Source organism: Gigantopelta aegis, chromosome 3, assembly GCF_016097555.1.
Source record: "Gigantopelta aegis isolate Gae_Host chromosome 3, Gae_host_genome, whole genome shotgun sequence".
NCBI lineage: Eukaryota > Metazoa > Mollusca > Gastropoda > Neomphalida > Peltospiridae > Gigantopelta > Gigantopelta aegis.
In genome coordinates, this window is record NC_054701.1 from 38,335,993 (window position 1) to 38,360,409 (window position 24,417).

General features: G+C 34.6%; 2 protein-coding genes across 5 annotated transcripts in view; one reads left to right on the plus strand and one right to left on the minus strand.

The window, feature by feature from the left end:
* Positions 1–9,745, minus strand: part of LOC121368009 (uncharacterized protein KIAA1841 homolog) — a 38,317-nt gene extending 28,572 nt beyond the window's left edge. For all 3 annotated transcript variants that reach the window (XM_041492518.1, XM_041492517.1, XM_041492516.1), the window contains exons 1-7: positions 9,664–9,745; positions 7,016–7,197; positions 6,019–6,190; positions 5,025–5,095; positions 4,168–4,208; positions 1,801–1,992; positions 1,439–1,497 (exon numbers count right to left, since the gene is read on the minus strand). In XM_041492518.1, coding sequence (XP_041348452.1) covers positions 1,439–1,497; positions 1,801–1,992; positions 4,168–4,208; positions 5,025–5,095; positions 6,019–6,120 — 465 coding nt within the window. In that variant the 5' untranslated portion in view covers positions 6,121–6,190; positions 7,016–7,197; positions 9,664–9,745. The remainder of the gene's footprint in view (positions 1–1,438; positions 1,498–1,800; positions 1,993–4,167; positions 4,209–5,024; positions 5,096–6,018; positions 6,191–7,015; positions 7,198–9,663) is intronic.
* Positions 9,746–10,019: 274 nt separating this feature from the next.
* On the plus strand, positions 10,020–20,931 carry LOC121390101 (CD2 antigen cytoplasmic tail-binding protein 2 homolog). 2 transcript variants are annotated; one of them, XM_041521826.1, is made up of 4 exons: positions 10,020–10,268; positions 13,223–13,344; positions 15,077–15,653; positions 20,190–20,931. In XM_041521826.1, the coding sequence occupies exons 1-4, from the start codon at positions 10,100–10,102 to the stop codon at positions 20,393–20,395; spliced, it is 1,074 nt and encodes a 357-aa protein (XP_041377760.1). In that variant the 5' UTR covers positions 10,020–10,099; the 3' UTR covers positions 20,396–20,931. The 2 variants fall into 2 exon arrangements, with proteins under 2 accessions (XP_041377760.1, XP_041377769.1); XM_041521835.1 differs by having other exon boundaries at positions 15,077–15,644.
* Positions 20,932–24,417: the final 3,486 nt, after the last annotated feature.

Genomic DNA, 24,417 nt, shown 5'->3' on the forward strand with positions numbered 1-24,417 from the left:
ATTTCTAAAATTGTTAATGTACATCACATATCATACTTTTACAGACACCATGTGACAGTCAAATTTATTACATTGTTCTAAATTTAAAATAGTCTCCTAACCCATATACAGTGAAACTCCTCTAAACCGGACATGCTCAGGACCAAGTAAAAAGTCTGGTTTTAAGAGGTATCCAGTTTAGAGAGGTTCTCTTCTGCACAGATATTTAACTCTTTCACCACAACAGGCCGGTATACCGGCTAGCGATATCCAGTGCCTCTCAGCACGACAGGCCGGTTTAGCGGCTTGTAACACCTGTTCATATTTGGCGCCGAGTGATGTGTCAATATTATAATTAGACAAAATCTTGCGCGACCATAGCTGCCATGTGACACACTGTAATGGCTGCGCCCATGTTCTAACGAATTTTGAATGAGTTTTTCCAAGTTTATACTGATATTCTGACTGTAATTAAACATGAACCGAGGTGACGAAATTTCGTCTGTTGAAAACAATGGTTGCGATTCAGATGACGGGTTTTCCGATGATGAAATGTGGGATAATATGGACTTTGGCGCATTTGATTTAATCGAGATTGGCGATCGTGAACGAAATGTCATTCAACATGGCAATTTAGAAGAAAATGATACCGATGACGAGTTACAAGATGACTTGCCGCTGTTTTACCACGCGCCTGAGTTTACCTGGACACATGAGCCATATTCGGTTACCTGCAGATCAACGTTTACTAAAAATCCGGGGCCCGTAAAAGTGTTTGACGTCAACACAAACGCCATAGAGTACTTTTCACTATTTTATTCCAATACAGTGTATGGAAAAATTGTGTAATTTACCAACATGAATGCCAAAAAAAAGCGTGATACAGATCCTGCTAACAACAAAGGTGTGTGGTATGATGTTTCTGTTGATGAAATGAAAGCTTATTATGGTTTGTTAATTTTGCAAAAGCATTGTAAATATATTTTTAAAATTATAACTGGAATGTTAATTAATTAATTATCCAACAAGAAAAACATTTGTACTGTTGTTTTTTTAAATTACCAGTCCTACCTACTCAAATAGGTGAGTAATATGCATAGTTAACCTGTAATTACCAGATTTATACCTGTTGAATCTAACATTTTTAAAGTATTATTTTTTTTATCTAGACAGCCGTCCATTCACCTTTCTGGAAATGTATAGCCTATAACTAAAATTAATGATAAAACAAGTAGTTTTATCCTTTAATAAACATGATCATAAATCTGCTATTTAAACTCAGTGTGCAGGGAAGGTCAAGGTTGTAAAACTTAGTGGTGAAAGAGTTAAATAGGGATCATGAAAAACGTCCGGTTTTGAGGGAATTCCGGTTTACAGAGGGTCCGGTTTTAAGAGGTTTCACTGTACATAACTTATTGAATTAATTTAGTTCTTAATGTAACTCAACGTTGAACCTCACCAGTATATCCATTTTGAGAAAATCAGATGAGATCAGGATTGACACAACATTGTTAGGCTCTGAAAAACATTGTAAATATAATTAACATTACTGGTACTAATTAAACTTTTTCTGAAATTAAAATTTGTAGTCATATTACAAAAATCAACAAAATATAATATAATCATATTTGGCAACAGCTGTTAAAAATCATTGTTAATCTAAAATCTAGTAACAGATTTACTCTTAGATCAATTGTTATCATATAAATATTTTTTATTGTACTTTTTTTCTATGTAAAAATATATATTAAAAGATCTCTTGCTCTGTAACATTTGTAAATATTTTTATTATTAATACCCATAAAGTTTTATTATTCTTACCAAGTTTTGGTTTCTCCGACACTTCATTTAAAGATCTTTTGACATATTTCAGTAGCCAATCAAAGATCTGTACATCACAGTGAACGGAAATGTCGACTTCTTCCCAGCGCTGGGCGTCGGTTGTAAGATATTCAGCAAAATATTTCATCTCCTTTACCAGCAAGTCTCTAGGACAGTTGAAATCTTTCTTCACTGAAAAACCCCCCACCATGAATCTCACAATAAAAACAAATTTACTGAGCGGTAACACATTTTTTAAAGGTCATTAATTGTAATCAAGGGTTTTCTTTTAATGATTTTTATTTAAGGGCCCATTTACACAGGATGTGACCTGTGTGTGTACCTACTAAAATTAAAAGACACTGTTTCCAACAAGAGCAGTCACATTGGATGTATGTGATGTATGCATCTGCAAAATGAATGTGGCAAGCTGTAGGGAAAAATCAACTGCTTGCATCTAATATATTAAAACACTGTTATGTACTACTGTTAATTATTTTCAAATAGAGAACCATTTTCTCATTGAAAAATCTGTTTGTTTATAATATACATGTCAATGTAGTACAGATCTGTATGGTAGTATATGTATGTTACTCACCAGTTACACAGATATAATTAAAGTAAACACAATCAGTAACCACATACTAGGTAAAAATCACTTTTATTACCCTCCTGGTGAAGATATAGCGGTGTCGTACAAATTTCGTACGCACCACCAGGTGCGTATTACAAACTGTATTTTGATTTGTCAACAGGGAACAGAGTCAATTTCGATTGGTTGGACAGCGACCTTATTAGCATAATGGGACTATTTTTTTCATTCATAATTAATGTCAAGGTCAGTAACATCCACAACTTTTACTACAAATGTCATTCATTAAAAGTTGATGTAAACTGGACCGCGCGAGAAATATTTTTAAATAAAAAATAAAAATAAAAGAATGAATAGAACAATAATTAAACATATTCATTTTATTTATTATGTGGATTTTTGGTCTACAAATTGTTATTGTCAGTTGTGATTTGTGAATTCTTCATTATTAAGGTCTACGACAGTCACTTTTTGGACCCTTGTTTTGGCTTCGTACACAATAAATGAAACATATCCAACGTTAATTTTTTCATATGATATATTTGACAAAAGGTAGTTTTTTTATTTTTTTAAACTTAAACTTAATATTTTTTGTAGAATTATGAAAAAGTAAAATATACTGACCTGTAAACAGTGTTGTTTGCTTGTTGTAGAAATTTAACAGGGGTCAAGGTTAGTATACCAGTTTTTATTTTAATGTGGCGATGCATTGTAATAATATAGCTAATTTTGAATTTGAATGACGTCAGAATTCCAATGACGTCACTTTGCACCTCCTTACAATAACCACAAACTGGGTACATGACGTTTCCGTTTTAGGAATGCTGGAAAAAATCGAGTGCAAAACTCCTATTGATTTTTTTTTTCTCGAACATTACTGAAGCACCTGAATGTGTTTGAAGAAAATTCTGTGATTGAAAAATTGTACCTTTTACGAAATATGGATTTCAAGTGAAATTACGGTAAGATATGCTATATTTATTGTGTACATAGAAAGCCAAAACAATGGCGCGAAAAGTGACTGTCGTCAACCTTAAAGTTATAACTTTAGTTTTCCTGTGAACTCAGCTGCTTTTGCAAGCTACAAGTTTTTAACTGCAAAAACACTTGTTATTCTCTTATTGGTTGGATTTTTGGTCAACAAATTGTTATTGTCAGTTGTGATTTGTGAATTCATCATTATTAGCATAACCAGTGGGGTAACGGGAACATTTGTTCCTTGGGGGCGATTTGTTAAAATATGGAATTATGCATTAGTTTTACCCATTTTTCACCCAATATGAAAATAAACATATATTGACGCATGTACCTTACAGCTTTCTTTAAATTAAAAAATGAAACCCGATGGAAATTTATGGGGAAGTACGTCTACACCACTCCCTTGAAAATGTCACTGAGAAGTAGTGGAAGTACAACGAACTATTTCTCAATGCGGCGGTACGTAGTCGTGCACTGGCTAGTTATGCAAATCAATATCCGGTCTTGAAATAGGCTACAAAATTGATTGATTGATTTATTTATTTTTCATAATTTGCGTAATTTAAAGGAGGGTAATAAATAAAATACCACACTCGTTTTCGCTAGATATCATTTTTACGAAAGTCGTGAACTTCCCAAACGTATCTGACCTCACTTTCGTTCAGTCAGATACGTTTGGGAAGTTCACTCGTTTCGTAAAAATGATATCTAGCGAAAACTCGTATAGTATTCTATATATACCGACTTATGGTTATCTAAGATTTTTAAAAAGTCTGAATCCATTTTAATATACTCACAATTTTTAGCTTCATCACAAACATGAATTACCATGATGGGACTGAAATTAAAAACAAATTGTAATAATGAATATTCAAAGAACAGAAGTCCAATATACGCTTATAGGTATAGAGTGGACCACACAAAGTACATTTTGTTAATTCACTAAAGTAGCATATAGAGAATAATACATGAGTGGCTGTTAGATACCATTTATTTCACAAGTTGTTTTAAAATGTATCTAACGAGCAAAAGCGAGTTTGATATGTTTTTAAACAATGAGTTGTGAGATAAAAGGTATCTAACGGACACGAATGTAATATTCTAGTTCTTACATATCCTCAAAAAAACATGTTTTAAGCAAATTTTAAAATCTTTTTCGACTAAAAGTTATTTACAGCCGTTGCACTTGTAGCTGGTTTACGCGTCACAGACACATGACTGCCAGGTTAACTATATGTCACAGTGTAATCGATTTCCACTGTGCTGTATTTTTATTGGACGTATGGCATTGGTGACTTGGTCATTACTTAGGAGCAGCCAATCATATGTCGATCTTGAAATTGTTAACACACATATGTGTATAAACAACTATGTGTTATCAAAAATAACACATGGTGTTCTCACCAACGGGTGTGTAAGAAAATATTTTAATACACATTGCTAATTTGGACAGTAAATATGCACAAATAAAAGTTATCTTTTTATCATGCTGTTCATAACAACTAAACAAAAATTTGAAGAGAAATGTTAAAAAAAAGTCCTAGTCATGCTATTTATATTTAACTTGAATTCAGATTGTGATCATGCAACTGATCGCTTCAACCCGACAGAAATATTTAGTGCTTAAAATATTTAGACAATATAGTTTAGTTACCCATGATCTCCATGCTCCTTACTGCCAACCTGCCCTTTACTGCCACCCAGAATCTCTTTCTTCTTTTGAACCTACAATTAATTAAAAAAACATATTAAGTTACTAACAGTAATGTTAAAATTATTTTGCTATCACAATGAGCTAAACATTTAAAAAATGTAATGAACTTTTTTAATAGCTATGTTTTGTATTATTATTATGAAAGGATTTTGTATCAGCAGCCTACATGTACTTCTATGTTTTTTTAATAGAGATAGTGTAACATGTTTTAGTCGCCAAATGAAAGAAAGAAAGAAATGTTTTATTTAACGACACACTCAACACATTTTTATTTACGGTTATATGGCGTCAGACATATGGTTAAGGACCATACAGATTTTGAGAGGAAACCCGCTGTCGCCACTTCATGGGCTACTTTTTCCGATTAACAGCAAAGGATCTTTTATTTGCACTTCCCACAGGCAGGATAGCACAAACCATGGCCTTTGTTGAACCAGTCATGGATCACTGGTCGGTGCAAGTGGTTTACACCTACCCATTGAGCCATGCGGAGCACTCACTCAGGGTTTGGAGTCGGTATCTGGATTAAAAATCCCATGCCTCGACTGAGATCTGTACCCAGTACCTACCAGCCTGTTGACCGAGGCCGGTCACCAAATGAAAAACAAATGGTCGCATATATGCAACAAAATTAGGCATGATGAGCAAGGCTGATCAGTAATAAATAAAACACTGAAATTACATTTCTGATTATAATAATAACTTATTTTAAAGTACCATTAATGTAATCAGTTGGCAATAATAATAAACTTAAGTTTTTAAGGAAAAAAAGTTGGTTTTACATGACTGGGAGTCTGTCATTCATTCCATAAAATGTCCAACTATGCCACCCTCCCCACTACATAAAAAAAAAAAAAAAAAACAAACAAACAAAAAATCCCAACCCCCCCCCCCCCATAAAATAACAAAATTGAAGAATAAAACTATAGCCGACCTTTGTGCACTGCAGATCCTGGTCGACTGGAATTAGATTTGTTGCTATTGTCAGAACCCGACAGACTGATCTGAGAGTTACTGTTTTGGTTCTGGACTTCATACGTTTTGCCAAAGTGAGAGAAACATGGGCCACCGTGACTGGCTAAAAGTTCTTCATACCTTCGTGCACACTGCAAGACAAAACATTTATCCCACGTAAAGTTGTACACTATTTATTTAGTAACAGAAAAGGTTGACAATTGCAGCATGCCATTAGACAACAAAAACATCAAAAACATAAAAAGCAAATTACAAAGTGATGAATTTTTTTTCTCTACACACTGCATGGTTTATCTATAGTTGGGTGAGTAGGTGGGAACAGGGTGGACACTTGCATCCTTCAGAAAATATTTGAAAAAGTGTGTAGGTAGAAATGACACTATATTACTGTTTCCTGATAAAAAATGTTTACTGCCCTCATGCCTCCTTCTCCCAACCCCCAAGTTATTTTAGATTATGTAGAGATTTGTACATGTACTCTCTATGCACATTTGATACACATGTGTGTACCCATAATACATAATATTATGCACAAAATATATAAAAACAGTGTTATGAAATGATGTTACCTACCCCCCCCCACTCAAAAAATAAAAAATAAAAATACCCACAAAACAAACCAGCCCCAGATCCTGTCTATGAGATAATGCATGTAAAATATCCTTTGCTGAAACACTACGGGCACAAACTTAACAGTTGCTCAACTCTTTTGATAACAAAATCAATGTGTTAATTTGTGGATGACAGGTGTTAATTTCCAGTGGATACCGCAACCACCACTGCTTCCTACTTTTCATACATGCCATTGTATTCAGTAAATATTGCCGCCTACTTTTTTTTCAAACTGTTAACACCCTACTATTTTTCAAACATAACAAACACCCCGCAACATTAAGGTAACCTGGATAGATTAGTTATATAAATTAAGTCATCCAATGTGGATGTTTTAAACTTACCTGTTTGGGAGATGTTCCTGGGATCAATCTAGAAATGGCCTCCCAGTTTTTAACCGGCAGAAGGTTGAAATCTGATGAAGCTATCAATGTCTTCAGTATCAAGTCCAAGGTCACACCTATGCGTGATGTTGGTTCAACACTACTTGCCATTCTGTAGCACCATTAGAACATTTCTTCAAAAACTAACAAGTACAGAAGAAAAAAAAAAGAGATTGATACATAAAATCAAAGTTGTGATGACAGGCTTGAAGTTTCATTGATTTCAGATTTTGGTCATTGTTCTAGCTATAGATAATAACATGCTTGCCAAGTACTGTAAGAACACAAAACAGTTAAATTCTCGTATAGTCAATTAAACTTGGTCTACTATATAATGACCTGGGACCATATTATTAGGTTTTCAGTTTTGTTTTGTTTTTTAATCCAATTGATCTGGTTCCTTTTTTCTTTATATATTAAATTTAATTTCTGTCAACCTTCACATCCAAGTACTTGCAACAGTTACATATCTAGCATTTCCATCAAAACCATAGGCGTACAAGATGGGGGCAGGAAGCAAAACCTCAAATTTGGGCAAAATGTGCTATAGTTGAAACCTTTTTACAATATATTATCATCACTCTATCCTCAAAATTATTAGGCCTATTGGTAGGGTATGATGGAGCAAAAACAACCACTCATAATACCCAAGTGATCATTTAAAAAAAAAAAAAAAATTGTTTTGGGAGGGGGGGGGGGGGACTATATAAATGGTCAGTTTTGTGATTTTAGATGGGAAAGTCTACTTAATCAAGGGTTTTACAGAATTACTTACAGTAATAAAGCAAGACGGCTGATAATTGTAATTTTAGGGGTGGCAGTTTATCCCACAATAAAACTGGCACATATTCTTTGGTGTCTAGACAGCAGCAATTAATTACCCTGAATGGATACCTTTCAAATATACACCTGCCAATCAGGAATCACATGTACAGGCCACAGAAAAAAAAAGAAGAACAATTAACTAAGAAAACCCTGCCATTATCATTTCAGTATGTGGGTTAATGTGATAGTTATTCAACACTTTGACAATGGTGGTTTATTTTGTATTGAAAAATAATATATACTTATTGCTGGCTTACTGGGATGGATATTATTACAGAACATTGCGATGCATCTGCAAAAATCAGGTACGTTTGTTTCTTCAGTTCTAAGACTAATTCCTGAAGTGACACGTTAAGTATTACGCAACCACTGGCTCGCCGGAGGCCGTATTCACTGAGATGGTACAAAATGGCTGCACCCGTTACATATAATAGCTGTCACATTTAACCATTTAACATAACGAGAGTGTCATAACTGTCCAAATGTCTGTTAAGCTCTTTTACAGTCAGAGTACTTCCTACTTATGCTAATGTATACATATACCATCAACGTCCCAAACTGCGTTCACCTAACGACAAAAACACGAATACGATATTTGCGGAAATACTATTCTACATTTTTCAGCTACAATACGTGAAACAAAATAAATTGCAATCAAATAACGTAAAAAATCAACAATGTGGACGGAAAACAAATCCATTCTAATAAATAAAAGTGAAACACTCTCCGTTAAACAGGAAAGGGTGTGACATTTCTAACGGTGTTCAGGCGCATGCGTTTTCAAAACGTATCATACTGCGCATGTGCGGTTCATCATTTTCCATTTTTAAGGCAACTACATGAAAAAATATATGTTTCTTAATTATGCACAGTTGCCGAACACTTAATTTATTAATTTTTTTAAGGAAAAATTCAATTTATCAAGCGTTCTGGTCCGGTCCGCGTTAAAATCGCTCACACTTGATGTCAATACTGATAGGCATACCTGCGAATAGTTTATAAAATATCATTTTTTTAATGAATTGATTCGTAATTAACACAATTTATATACTCAAAATTATTTACAACTGTTATGAATGGATTATGAATACTATTCACTACAATAGAGGCACAGAAATGTAGCATACCTTTTGCAGATCGAATATAATTGAAAAAAAATTCTAACAACAGGGGTCTTAAAAATCATAAAAATTAAATTCTTTGGCCTTATTGATCTGGCATGTGTGAGGTCATGGCCATTTTAAGTCAATTTCTACAAGTCATGTGGACCCGATATCGGTAATTTTAAGGAATAAACAAAAACGACTTAGTAAAATTAATGGTTTTAGGGGTTTGTAAAGTTTTGTATTTAGATACTTACTTTTCTCAACTGTATTGTTTATAAAAATGTTCCTGAACTGTGAAGAAAAATCTCATAAATGAACGACATGCCGATGACAACAAATCGGATGTTGATTGCACGAAGCGTCCACAAGAAAACAAAGTGAACGGAATTTGAAGCATAATGCAGTTAGGGACGTTGACGATAGACAAATTCAATTTTTGTCGGTCAAACAATCTGAACAAAATATGTAATTAATATTTTTCAAAAAGTTTATTGCAAGGATTATCACAGCTTTTCTGAAACGTTTTTGGAATGAATTAAAAAATAGCGTGAGGTGCAATTAATTGTGGTGAGAGACCTATGCAGGTGTTAATTGCAAATATACAGGGCATTTGACTACTTTATTCATTCCAAAATAAAGTTTTATTAGAACAAACAAATCAAAAATGCATTTAACTACCTCCAAATATAAAATAAACCATGCAAATAATGTGCTAAATAGTAGTTTCATGAAAAGCGTCGGTATCCATGCACAATAACAACCATCTTGCCATTAAGTTAATATAAAATGATAAAATATTAACTACTGAAAATTTTATTTCTGTATATATTTTATATAACTTATACTAAAGAAATTCCTAAGATTGTTATGTATGGAAATTAATGCCATTTATAGACATATCTACAATTAATCAACATATCTCAATGTTTATTTTTAAAACTGCATAATTATATTAAATTCTAATCCTTCTTCCAGTATACAGTTCATGTTTTGCTTTAGGCCAGTTCTCGCATTCTCTCGTTGATATTCTTTAATGGACGAGATTTGATTTGGATCGAGCATCTTTGGTTGTTTTTAAAGTGTATTTTCATTTTTAATTATTTATTGAAACAAAATGGCATCAAAACAAGAAGATTTTCAGGAAGATATGTTTGCCGAGGAACGCAAAAAGGAGAAAAATCCCACAAACACAGGTCGATTTAAAGAAAAACACTCCATTGATAGTGACGAAGAATACGACGAAAATCAAGACGTTGAGTTGCTGGATGAAGATGAAATTGAAGGTATGTCATATCATATCTGTGGCGTCGTGGTTAAGCAATCAGTCATAAGGCTGGTATGTACAGGGTTCGCATCCCAGCACTGGCTCCCACCCAGGGCGAGTTTTACCAACTCAATGGGTAGGTTTAAGGCCTGTACATCCTCCTCTCTCTCTCACTAAGTGACTAACCACGAACAATTAACAACTAGGAAGGACTTTCCTTTGGCACTGTCACTAACCCTAACTCAATTTATGATAATTATTTATAATGGTCTTTATACGTGACAGTGCCAACCCTAACTCAATTTATGATAATTATTTACAATGTTCTTTATACTGACAGTGCCAAAGGAAAGTCCTACCAACAACGGACCCACAGTCCAGGACAGCTCAGATAGCCGAGGTGTGTGTCCAGGACAGTGTGCTCAGGGCTTCTAGATTTAAGATTATGGTAGCTCCACTCCCATGGCTAGTGATATTCAATGTTGGCTAGTAAATAACTAATATTACCATGCCCAACGGCTAGTGAAAATAAAAGTTGTCAAATGCTGCATTTTAGTGTTATTTTTTAAATATGAATATCCCAGTGGTAGAAATTAGGAAATATTTTCACTGGCCTGGGGGACCAGTAGCTGAGGAAAGTTACTAGTCCCCAGGAAAAATCACAAGCCCCCCCACCCAACCCCCACTTCATTATTGAAGCAGTTTGAGAAGACGAAACCTATATGGGATCTAGCAAGTTGTTCAAGGATTCAACACATTACTATGTTGCTTGTACTTTATCTTTAATGGTGCAAATATAATGGACATCCATAATAAAATGAATAAAAGTGAAGTTTGAAATGTGTTGTCATTTATGGTTAGTTTTCGTATTTGTTTAATGGAGATTCCTTATTTAGACACCATTGTCACAAGTTTCTGGCCAACAATACTTTTAAAAAAATCATAATTACATTTGATAAGGCCAAACAAAAAAATAGGTATGTTTCCGGTCGACCGACCGTCCCTAGTTTTAACCCCCTGACCCTAATTTTTTCTCTCTTAAACTGAATTTTTTTTTGAAAAAATAATAATACAAAATAAAAAAATAAAAAAAAGAAGTAAAAATAAAAGAGGACAACATCACCAAACAAGAGTATTTCCTTCCTTGCACATTGTTTACATACTATTTTGCGATAAATTTTGCACATGTAATTCCCTTCCGAAAAACATCGAGAAATTATGGAAAAGCTTTTGTAATAGAGTTCCTTCCCCTGATTAGCTACCACTGAACAGCTTGGTCGGTCACGGAAATAACCGAATGTACGAACATAGCCTTGGTACAGGTTATTTCGATTAAATATAATCGTATCAATTCAGCTTAATTCTCGTCTTCACTTAAATCAACAGGTCTTATTATTAATGCATCTCAAATGTTTGCATAAAGTATTTAAATTAAGAACAACGAAATTAATACAAATGTCCCATTAATTTAAGGAAATACACAAACAGTGCATACCAATACTACTACTACTACTACTACTACTACTACTACTACTACTACTACTACTACTACTACTACTACTACTACTACTACTACTACTACTACTACTACTACTACTACTACTACTACAATGATGATGATGATGATAATAATAATAATAATAATAATAATAATAATAATTATTATTATTATTATGATAGTATTCAATTTAAAAAAAACAAAAAAACAACCTACCTACCTCCCCTAATTTTTTGGGGGATGCAATCGGAAACACACCTATTTTTTTGTTTGGCCTAAATATTACAGTAAAGTACACTAGCTTGGTCGTCATTCAGTAAATGTTTTGTTTTTTTGTTTTTTTATTACACTCCCCCACAGAGGCGGCAGCAAAGGGTGGGGTGTTTAAAAAAATAATAGCAATTATAATATTAAATTAATTTAATCATACAACTCAGGAATTATCTGTACTGTTACTGAATTATTTTATTTCGACCTTATACACTCGAATGTCCACTGGTAAACTTGAGAAAGTTTGGAAGCAGCTAGTTAAAATCGATCGATGCCAACATGATCTATTACAATGCGTTTATTTATTACAGACAAAACGAACACAAAGCACCAACACACATGCACACATGCAAAAACATTTCCCCTTCCGAATATGCCTCATCTATAATCGGAATATTTTCGGAATTCGGAAACAAAAACCTGTGTTTGCAGGAAATATCTGGATTTATCGAGACTAAACGAAACTGCGATACTTTTTGACTTTGTCAATTTGTTATGGCAATTTATTTTGATGAAATACATCTAGAGTTTGTATGTTTAACAGGTTTTATTGGCAAAATAGTTGACTGTCCACATGAATTTGGGTCACAACTGCTCAGTATTACTCGCCATGGGGACTACCGCCATTTAAATTGTACTCGCCCCCATAGATTTCTACTCGCCCAGGGTGAGGGGGCGAGCATTAGCTTCTATCCCTGATATCCTGTATCCCACTCCAACCCCCACAGACATACACCCCCCAATCTTAGTGTGTTTAAGCTCCATTTCCCTCTTAAGGTGACATATCCGATTATTACTGTTAATTAGTAAAATTGTATTTACTTAAAGTAAAGGGCTAGTGGATTTTTAATCGTGGCTAGTAAATTTCTTAAATTACTGATCCCATGGCTAGTGAATTTTATAAAAATTCTAGAAGCCCTGAATGCATGAACCTTAATTGGATATAGGGACGAAAATAAGTTGAAATAATAAATATTATATTGATAAGCAGACTTTCTGCCAGAATTTAATTGAAGGGTACATAATAAACAAAACAGACCATAAGTGCCCCTACAATGAGTTAATGCATTTGAAATCTTAAAACTTGGCATTTCATGAAATTATGCAATGTCCAGTTTCATTATTTCAAACACATAACATACATGTATCAGTCCTTATTTTGCAAGTCAGTTTGAAATGAAATAAGATTATTTCATGTATTTCAGGCCAAGAAGAAACAACTGTTGATTTTGATGATGGAGTTCCCATCACACCATTCAACATGCGTGAAGAAATGGAGGATGGTCATTTTGATAAAGATGGAATGTACATCTTCGATAAAACAAAGGTTGAAAAATCAGTTTAATACCTTGTACATCATAGACATACATGTACTTTTAAATATGCTGTAAAAATTCAACAAGTACATCTGTAGGGTATTTACATGTAACTTAAACTCTTGTGGAAACTTCCAGCCTCAGAAAATTGCTGAAATGAAAGTTTTGTTTGCATATTGCTTAAAATTTTACCTAGTTGTCCTCGCCATAAATTAATTGGTTGTGTTGCTCAAACAAACAAAAATGTTTGTTTTATTTAACGACGCCGCTAGAGCACATTGATTTTTTATCTTATCATCGGCTATTGGACGTCAAACATATGGTCATTCTGACACTGTTTTTTTTAGAGGAAACCCGCTGTCACCACATAGCTACTCTTTTATGACAGGCAGCAAGGGATCTTTTATTTGCGCTTCCCACAGGCAGGATAGCACAAACCATGGCCTTTGTTGAACCAGTTATGGATCACTAGTCGGTGCAAGTGGTTTACACCTACCCATTAAGCCTTGCGGAGCACTCACTCAGGGTTTGGAGTCGGTATCTGGATTAAAAATCCCATGCCTCGACTGGGATCCGAACCCAATACCTGCCAGCCTGTAGACCGATGGCCTGCCACGACACAAACGAGGCCGGTTTGCTGAAACAAGTAATCAAATAGTGTTATGTTTATTTAGCTGGAAAGACGAGGCATTATTTGCGTACTATACTAGCAAACAGTTGATCTACAAATTAGCATGTCATGGTTAATTTGTGGAATGTATGACACAGTCTTTTTATTGTATAACTTGCTCACAATAATTAATGTTAAAAAGTAGCCATTATACAGAGTAACCTGTTTTTATAAAGGAAATGCCATATCATAAAAGTACTTTATTTTTCACAAAAATGGCAACCAATGTAACAATTAGCTGCAATCAGTCACATTAGCCAGAAATCATGGGTTTATATTACCTCTGGGGCAGTGGACGCCCTGAAGTGTCTGGAGGATGTCATTTGTCCAGACAGTTGTTAATATTTATTGTGTAATAATTAAGAAAAATAACAAGCCCAAGTTCACAAATAACTTAAATAGGCTTGACGTGATTATTCATGCAGTTTAATATAAATACCAGTCCCACCACCATCACTTATTTCTGTCATGGACAGAACTCTCTGGCGAAGTCAGAGGTTGTGCCCACGACAGTTCTCTGATGGAAGAATGCTACAAATTACCCACACCCACATCACTTATTAATTTTATCAGTTGAGACGACATTGTGGTCGACAACTGGGAAGGAGAATGGAATGTAAAATACACAACCAATATTTAACAAACAATCGACTATCGACTAACAGAGACTTTTTAATGATTGTAATTACATATCAAATATATTTTTCTGCATAAAATATTAGTGGCTGTATATTAAACGTGTTTCTGATCCTTCTAATATTTGTACTAGATTAAATTTCATTTTTTTTAATTTTTTTTTTTCGTACGTATGAAATTATTTGAAGACAAAATCCAGTTTGGGCTTCTTACAAATATTAAGACGACCAGAAACACATTAAATATACAAACACTGATATTCTAAACAAGAAAATATATTTAATATGTAAGTTTAATCATAGAAACATGTTACAATGCAACAAACTCAGGAATGTCCCTTTATTTCAGTATTATGACCACCCCACCATTAAGACCAACTTTATTAAGTCGCAATAGCAGAGTTTCACTGTATGTTTTTGTGTTTCTTTTTACTGTAGGGAAATATCAAAGATGCATGGATTGACAACATTGACTGGGTGAAAGTTAAGCGAAGTGAAAACTATGGCGAGAAGAGACAAATGGATGAAATGGCTGATGATGATGATGAATTGCCTCCCCTTGACCAGAAGTCTATGTACAAGGAAATCCTAGCCTTCATGGTATCGGGGGAGACAATTGCTAAAACACTGAGACGTCTTGGAGGCAACAAGGGGAAGATAATGTCAGCCAGCCAGAGGTGGAAGGCGAAGAAACAGAAAGTGAACAATGACAAAGCTGTCGATGAAAAAGACGCGGAGAACAAGGAAAAGATGTTAAAGCTGACAGGACTGGCTGACAGGTGTGTGCAGGATGGAATCATGGACATATACGAGATGACATACGAAAAACTAAATTACGAACTCAAACGGATGGACGAGGAAAAGAAAAGAGTGAAGTTTGACGTGCCTTCAAATGTTGATGACGATGATGCCTTAGATATGTTTGCGGACGATTTCGATAAAAAACAAAAAACAGCTGGAAAATCTGAAGATGGTGCAAGTACTGCAAATGGGAAAACTGATAAAGGTGAGAAAGGTATAAATTTATAAAAAGTTCCATAAAAAGGACCATTATTTCAAAGCGTAAGTAAAACCAGAAGCCAGTGCCTTAAAAATCAAATAACCTATTAATTTTTTCAAGTATATTATTTGTAGACCTCTATATATAGATTGGTTATTCTCATTATTTGTCATAAGCCCCGATTCTGTGTATGTATGTGTAAAATATCCCGTGCTGTAAATTGAAAAGTAATAGTATACTTTGGACCTCATATGGAAATATCAAATGCAGGGCTCGAAACTTGTCAAACGGATGTTGGCAAATTATGGTAAACAAACCACAAACCATGAGCAAGATTTTAATGTGGAATAAATAGATGCAATACAAATATTAATAGTGGCTCATATGTTATATCTTATATTTATAATTTCCATTTGCAAAAAAATATTAGAAATATTTTGTTTTACTTATTATTGTTTATTGTTTTGTACATGCCTAAAATGTTAGTTTACTATGTACAATTGATGAATTATGCCACATGCAGAAAAGCTTGTATTTTTGGATAAATACGAGACACCAGCATACAATCTTTGCTTCTTAAGGGACAGTCAACTCAAACAAGAGCCTTATGTGTTGGAAAGATACCCCGACCACCATCACATACTAACACTATAACAAATGGAAAACGTGTAATTTTAGAGTTAATAAAAAATTAATGAATGAATGAATGTTTAACAATACCCCAGCACGAAAAATACATCAGCTATTGGGTGTCAGACTATCGTAATGCAAACAAATAAGGTTATGATCAACATCAATATAAAAATTCAAGATTTAAATAAAAACAGTGTAAAGAACTGTGCAAAAATACAAATATCACAGACAGATGTTGACTTTTACTCAAAATTGCAATTTGTGCTGTATTGGACATTCTCAAAGAGAATGTTACACCCCTGCACAATGGTGAGGTTACAGCATGCGCAGGGGATTTAGAGTTAATAAAAAAACATGATTATTCCTGCTAACTGGGGGCAGCCATTTTAATTTATTTTTGTGGTGTCCGGTGCTATAGCTTGGGGCGAAGTGACATCGGCTCCAACTAACTCCTGTATGCACAGTGTAAACAAATGCTCTAATTTACAAGGCGCTTTGCTTTCATCAACCTGATTTGTAAAACAACGTAAATGACTTGATAGTATAATAAACTATTTAGCTAAATATATTTCAATTTGTATCAATATCTAGAACGAAATGGAGTTATAGTATTTTTCTGTCTTAAAAAATCCAAAAAAAAAAATGCATATTATTAGGCCTGTTGGTAGGGTACGTTGGAGCAAAACCAACCACTCACGATATCCATGTGGTGATTTTCTTTTCTTTGCGACTACGAAATTGGTCAGTTTTGTGATTTTAGATGGGAAAGTCTACTTAAGGGTTTTACTGAATTATTTGCAGTAGAAAAGCAGGACGGCTGTGTCCGCGCGGTTATCACACAATACCCTATGATCTTTCTAAAAGAGGCACATATTTTAGTGTGTCTTAGCACATTGACTGGGGACCATCTAAAGATACACCTGCCAATCAGGAACCACAGGTACAGGCCACGGAAAGAAAAGACCAACTAACTAAGAAAACAATCTGATTATTATTTCAGTACGTGGGTTAATTTATGGTCAAAACATAATACAGTTCTTTCGACATTTTGACAATGTTGGTTTATTTTGTATTGAAAAATAAAATATACATATTGCTTGCTTACTGGGATGGATATTATAATAGAACATTGTGATGCATCTGCAAAATCAGGTACGTTTTGTTTCTTCAGTTCTAAGACTAATAATTTCTGACGTGACACGTTAAGTATTACGTAACCACTGGTTCACCAGAGGATGTATTTACCGGGATGGTACAAAATGGCTGCCCTGTTATATATAGTAGCCGTCACATTTAACCGTTTTATTAATTTAATATATGATTATACTCGTTGATATTAAGCAATAATGTGTATTAGATATATATCGTTGAATATGCATACCAGTCCAAAAGCCTTACACGAGCATCCCTTTAATTATGGCAATGCAACTTTCTAGTGTTCATTAGTAGTTGGTGGGACGTAGCTCTGTGGCAAAGCGCACACCTGATGTGTGGTTGGTCTAGGTTCAATCCCCATCGGTTGGCCCATTTCCCGTTCCAGCCATTGGACCACAACTGGTATATCAAAGGCCATGGTATGTGCTATTTGTCTGTGGGATGGTGATCCCTTACTACTAATGGAAAAATATAGCGGGTTTCCTCTCTATGACTGTGTCAAAATATCCATATGTTTGACATCCAATAACCGATGATTAATAAATTAATGTGCTCTAGTGGTGTCGTTAAAAAAAAGGAAAAAAGATCCCTTGCTACTAATGGAAAAATTGACCGGGTTTTCTCTCTACGACAGAGTCAAAATGACCATATTTTTGACATCCAATAGCCGATGATTAATAAATCGTTAAAAAAAAAAAAAAAATCCCTTGGTTTAAATGGAAAAATGTAGCAAGTTTCCTCTGACTGTCAAAATTACCAAATGTTTGACATCCAATAGCCAATGATTAATAAATCAATGTGGTGTCGTTAAACAAAACAAACTTTAGTTAGTGGGTGATGATTATCAGTGGTTATCTTGTCACTGACGCTACCTATTTTGCATGTTTTAAATTCTTATACCGTATCTTATTGTAACCAACAAAACAAACTTTAGTTAGTGGGTGATGATTATCAGTGGTTATCTTGTCACTGACGCTACCTATTTTGCATGTTTTAAATTCTTATACCGTATCTTATTGTAACCAACAAAACAAACTTTAGTTAGTGGGTGATGATTATCAGTGGTTATCTTGTCACTGACGCTACCTATTTTGCATGTTTAAAAATTCTTATACCGTATCTTATTGTAACCAACAAAACAAACTTTAGTTAGTGGGTGATGATTATCAGTGGTTATCTTGTCACTGACGCTACCTATTTTGCATGTTTTAAATTCTTATACCGTATCTTATTGTAACCAACAAAACAAACTTTAGTTAGTGGGTGATGATTATCAGTGGTTATCTTGTCACTGACGCTACCTATTTTGCATGTTTTAAATTCTTATACCGTATCTTATTGTAACCAACAAAACAAACTTTAGTTAGTGGGTGATGATTATCAGTGGTCATCTTGTCACCGACGCTACCTATTTTGCATGTTTTAAATTTTATACCGTATCTTATTGTAACCAACAAAACAAACTTTATAGTGGGCGATGATTATCAGTGGTTATCTTGTCACTGACGCTACCTATTTTGCATGTTTTAAACCTTATTGTAACCAACAAAACAAACTTTAGTTAGTGGGTGATGATTATCAGTGGTTATCTTGTCACTGACGCTACCTATTTTGCATGTTTTAAATTCTTATACCGTATCTTATTGTAACCAACAAAACAAACTTTAGTTAGTGGGTGATGATTATCAGTGGTTATCTTGTCACTGACGCTACCTATTTTGCATGTTTTAAATTCTTATACCGTATCTTATTGTAACCAACAAAACAAACTTTAGTTAGTGGGTGATGATTATCAGTGGTTATCTTGTCACCGACGCTACCTATTTTGCATGTTTTAAATTCTTATACCGTATCTTATTGTAACCAACAAAACAAACTTTAGTTAGTGGGTGATGATTATCAGTGGTTATCTTGTCACCGACGCTACCTATTTTGCATGTTTTAAATTCTTATACCGTATGTTATTGTAACCAACAAAACAAACTTTAGTTAGTGGGTGATGATTATCAGTGGTTATCTTGTCACCGACGCTACCTATTTTGCATGTTTTAAATTCTTATACCGTATCTTATTGTAACCAACAAAACAAACTTTAGTTAGTGGGTGATGATTATCAGTGGTTATCTTGTCACCGACGCTACCTATTTTGCATGTTTTAAATTCTTATACCGTATCTTATTGTAACCTACAAAACAAACTTTAGTTAGTGGGTGATGATTATTACTGGTTATCTTGTCACCGACGCTACCTGTTTTGCATGTTTTAAATTCTTATACCGTATCTTATTGTAACCAACAAAACAAACTTTAGTTAGTGGGTGATGATTATCAGTGGTTATCTTGTCATCGACGCTACCTATTTTGCATGTTTTAAATTCTTATACCGTATCTTATTGTAACCAACAAAACAAACTTTAGTTAGTGGGTGATGATTATCAGTGGTTATCTTGTCACCGACGCTACCTATTTTGCATGTTTTAAATTCTTATACCGTATCTTATTGTAACCAACAAAACAAACTTTAGTTAGTGGGTGATGATTATCAGTGGTTATCTTGTCACCGACGCTACCTATTTTGCATGTTTTAAATTCTTATACCGTATCTTATTGTAACCTATTATTAGGCACTAAGCTTATTTTAGTGCCAACACATCTATAATAACACATTTTATTGTTATTATTCATCTCACATTTCTTTTCTTTTTTTCATGTAGTCTATTTAATTCAGCTTTTTATAAAATCGTTTTGTATTTTCTCTCTTCAGATTCTGCTTCAACATCCAACGAAATGATGTGGGTGTACAGGTGGGAGGATAAGGAAACAGCAGAGTTACACGGCCCCTTCACATCGTCACAGATGTTAACGTGGGAGGAAGAAGGTTTCTTCAAGGACATCGCCTTTTGTAGAAAAGTGGGAACTGATGGGCAGTTCTATAAATCCAACAGGATTGATTTTGATCTGTACACTTGAACACAACTTTGAACTGTACATGTGAACATATCTTTGAGCTGTACCCTTCAACAGTTTTAAGACAAGAATCTTAGCTGAGCATAGAAAGCAGCATAATTCAGTGGTTCAAACTTCTGATGAGAGATTACTGTCCATTAGTCATTGATTATTACAAGAATTCTTTGACTGAAAAGGAAGCACACACAAAAAACCAGAAGAAGAGCTTTTGTGTGTGTGGATATCACAGTGTCCGTTATGTCATCAGATGCTATAACGGGGCTCACCCTGTCCATGGGATAATTTGTTAATTGCCAACTGTTAATTTGCCAACTGTTAATTTGTATACAAAGTGTCTACAATATTTAGTCTTTGGCTAATAAAATATTACTTAAATTAACCAAATTTTTATAATTTTTCGAGAAAATACTCTTAAAAATGGCTAAAGCAAATTTTCTTCCATTGTGAGCCCTGCTGTAATATATTTTGCTGGATTTACATTTCTTATATAAATGTATAAATGTGAAAAATAAATGTTTTACAGAATGATGGAATACAGGGATGTGCAGTTGTTTTGATGTCATCAAGTGTTTTCAATAACATTTTAGATACCTGTTTAGATTTATAATCAGCTGAGTATTTTGTTTTATGAAATCGACATTATTTTATGCCTATTAATACCCTACCAGTCCAACTGGAGGGGACTATAGGTCTCGTCTCCGTCCTTCTGTCTGTGTCTCTGTGTGCCTCTGTCCTTCATATAGTTTTCCGAATATGTTTTTCACATTACCTTGAGATATTTTTTTAATTTTTATTATTTCACAACAAAAATTTACAATATAGTACTAATATGTTTCATGATCATAGAGCTTGGTGCATGTACAGACATTTCCTTTTGGTTTCCACACTAATGCTCATGCATAGCTTCCATACTCTGACTTCAGTGGACTAGGTTTGAGTTTGGAGTTTTCCTTCTCCTAGGAGTGTTTCCGTACTAGAATTCTGAACCTCTCCAGGGCCCGGTAACACAAAGCACTCGTAACACTTACGCCAGACGTACACCACACATTATATATGGTGTACGTCTGACATAAGTGTTACAATTGCTTTGTGTTACTGGGCCCAGCCCAGTTTTGATTTTGGAGTTTGCTTTCCTAGACCATTGTCTTTCTTGACTTATGTCCATATTATCTAGTCTCAACCCTTTGACCAGTCCAGCTTGGGTGACCCTACCAGGAGCTGATGCTCCAGCTGGCATAGCTCTCCGGGTCATTGAGACATGGAAGCTACCTCACCATGTCAAGGAATGGACCATGAGATAGAGTACTAATATATATTGATAAAATAAACATATAACAATAAAATAGATGATGCATTATAAAATGGTCTTATAAATATTAACATAATTAATCTGTAAATCAATTCTATATATTCTATAAATATAATGTACCCATAAATAATTATAAAACATAAATATACATTATACTTCATACAATTAATACCGGCCTCGGTGGCGTCGTGGTTAGGCCATCGGTCTACAGGCTGGTAGGTACTGGGTTCGGATCCCAGTTGAGGCATGGGTTTTTTAATCCAGATACCGACTCCAAACCCTGAGTGAGTGCTCCGCAAGGCTCAATGGGTAGGTGTAAACCACTTGCACCGACCAGTGATCCATAACTGGTTCAACAAAGGCCATGGTTTGTGCTATCCTGCCTGTGGGAAGCGCAAATAAAAGATCCCTTGCTGCCTGTTGTAAAAGAGTAGCCTATGTGGCGACAGCGGGTTTCCTCTAAAAAAAACAGTGTCAGAATGACCATATGTTTGACGTCCAATAGCCGATGATAAGATAAAAAAATCAATGTGCTCTAGTGGCGTCGTTAAATAAAACAAACTTTACTTTCATACAATTAGTTTTGTCCAACAATTCTACTTTTCTTCAAATTAGATTATTCTGTTATTTATTATAGAAATATACTTATCTAGATATGATAATACATGTTCAGACTATTCTGGAAGCCAGTTAATGTTGGTTTGTTGACTTTTACTTTTTTTATTTGTATATGTATTGTTTGGCAATTAGCCGTATTAAATTTATAATATTATCTTTTTTAGAATAGTTAGGCTAAGTTAGGGTTGCTTAAAACAATTGTTTGTGCATTCACTATAAGTCTGATTTTAGTTAAGAGATATGAAAAGGTTTGTTAGACCCAGTAGGGGACATACATTGCTTTAGCAGTACTCGCAGAATGCTTGTTGTCACATGTATTATGTTTTCAACATTGTTTCATTTGTTTGCGTTGTACAGTCAACTTTGCTGATCATTGCTAGGCTAAAAATGGTTCCATCCCAAAAACCTATATTTTTGGTTAGTGATTGAAAATAAAGATAATTTATTTAGTCATATCTCGCCAGTGTAGTGACTGCAGGATAAATATTTAGTATGGGTATACTATATCATGATAATGTATCGATATATAATGACATCATCAGTAGTTTGTGGAAGGCTTGAAAGACCCATAGATCACATCAGTGTACTAAATGTGTTGTTTTGGGTTATTTTTGCTAAAGTTTATTTAATAATGTCAGTCGACAGTAATGGATGGACAATGAGAGAACAAGCCAAAGCCAAGATATTGTTGTTTCTGACAACATAAAATGGAAGAATATAATATACTATCGAATTGGAATGAAATTTCACATCATAAATGAGTTACTTTGTAATAAAAAAGACAGAGGCTAATTATGTTATTTTGTTGGCTTGTGTATTGTGTGATCTGATCATTTAAGTTTAATTTCCAATATGAATCACAAGAAAAATCTTCCAGTTTCCTCTTTTACTTTATCTCCACCATTATTGCTGTGGGTTTTTAATTGTTGGGATGTAATTGTGATTGTATATATTCATTTACCAGTTACTGTCTGTAAGTACGACACACTAAGCGATTTTCTAATGGGGCGCATTCATTTTACCATAAAAATATGTGTACTTGTCAAAGATGTCGACACCAATAATACTAGTAATTGAAACGAGTGCTCTATAAAAGTCGCATAATTGCGGCTTACTATACAGAGTATTTATTAACTTCTCTTTGAAAATGTAAACACTGAACCTATATCTAACCACAAAAACAAAGACGATAACAACAATTACAAAAAAAATATTATATTTACTAGTTGAATTTAGTTTTTTATTGGAAAATAAACTTCAACAGTCCTTAAGAAAGTGGGGCATATTTCAAAATACTAGTTTTGGTGTTGGATGGAAATTGAATATTTAACTTGTATTCCTTTTAAGTCATTCACATTAGGAAGTAAAGTAATATAGTTTTGTATGAGGCAGGACAAGCTGCATTAATACCATGCATAACAAATTCCTTAATTACAGTAACCCATTTTGACTTGGTGAAGGTTAAATATACTCTTCAAAAAAAGAAACGCAAAAGGGTACAAATGGGTTATAACTCCGATTTTATGTTTCCTACCGGTTCATGCTTTGTGAATATAAGGTCATTGCATGTCCCAAACACATTCCCACGGTTACATTCGATAAAACGCAGCTACTGTACAATAAAGTTCCAAAATGTGAATATTCGCCAAAACGCAGCCACATGCAAACCATGTCACCACTGCACGTGCGTTGTCTGCACGTGCAACATGAACACCGACAGTATAAAAGTGCAGGGTGTTCGCTTGCCTGGCCTCTGTATCTGGCCGACAGTTGACAATCCAGGACATGCCACGTCTCAGTGAACCACAGAGAAACAATGCCATCGGCCGACTAGACGCAGGCGAATCCAGAACGGCCGTTGCCAGGGAATTCCATGTGTCCCCAAGCACCATCTCCAGACTGTGGGACCGTTACCAGCAACATGGATCAACACATGACCTCCCTAGATCCGGTCGACCACGGGTCACTACCCCCGGGCAGGACCGCTACATCCGGGTACGCCACCTTCGGGAACGATTGACTACTGCCACCTCCACAGCCGCAGCAATACCAGGTTTGCGCAGGATATCCGACCAGACCGTACGGAACCGCCTACGTG

Coding starts and splice junctions, on each gene's coding strand:
- LOC121390101 (XM_041521826.1), top strand. CDS start 10,100: ATGGCATCAAAACAAGAAGATTTTCAGGAAGATATGTTTGCCGAGGAA. Junction 10,269..13,222: donor GGATGAAGATGAAATTGAAG/GTATGTCATATC, acceptor CATGTATTTCAG/GCCAAGAAGAAACAACTGTT. Junction 15,654..20,189: donor AACTGATAAAGGTGAGAAAG/GTATAAATTTAT, acceptor TTCTCTCTTCAG/ATTCTGCTTCAACATCCAAC.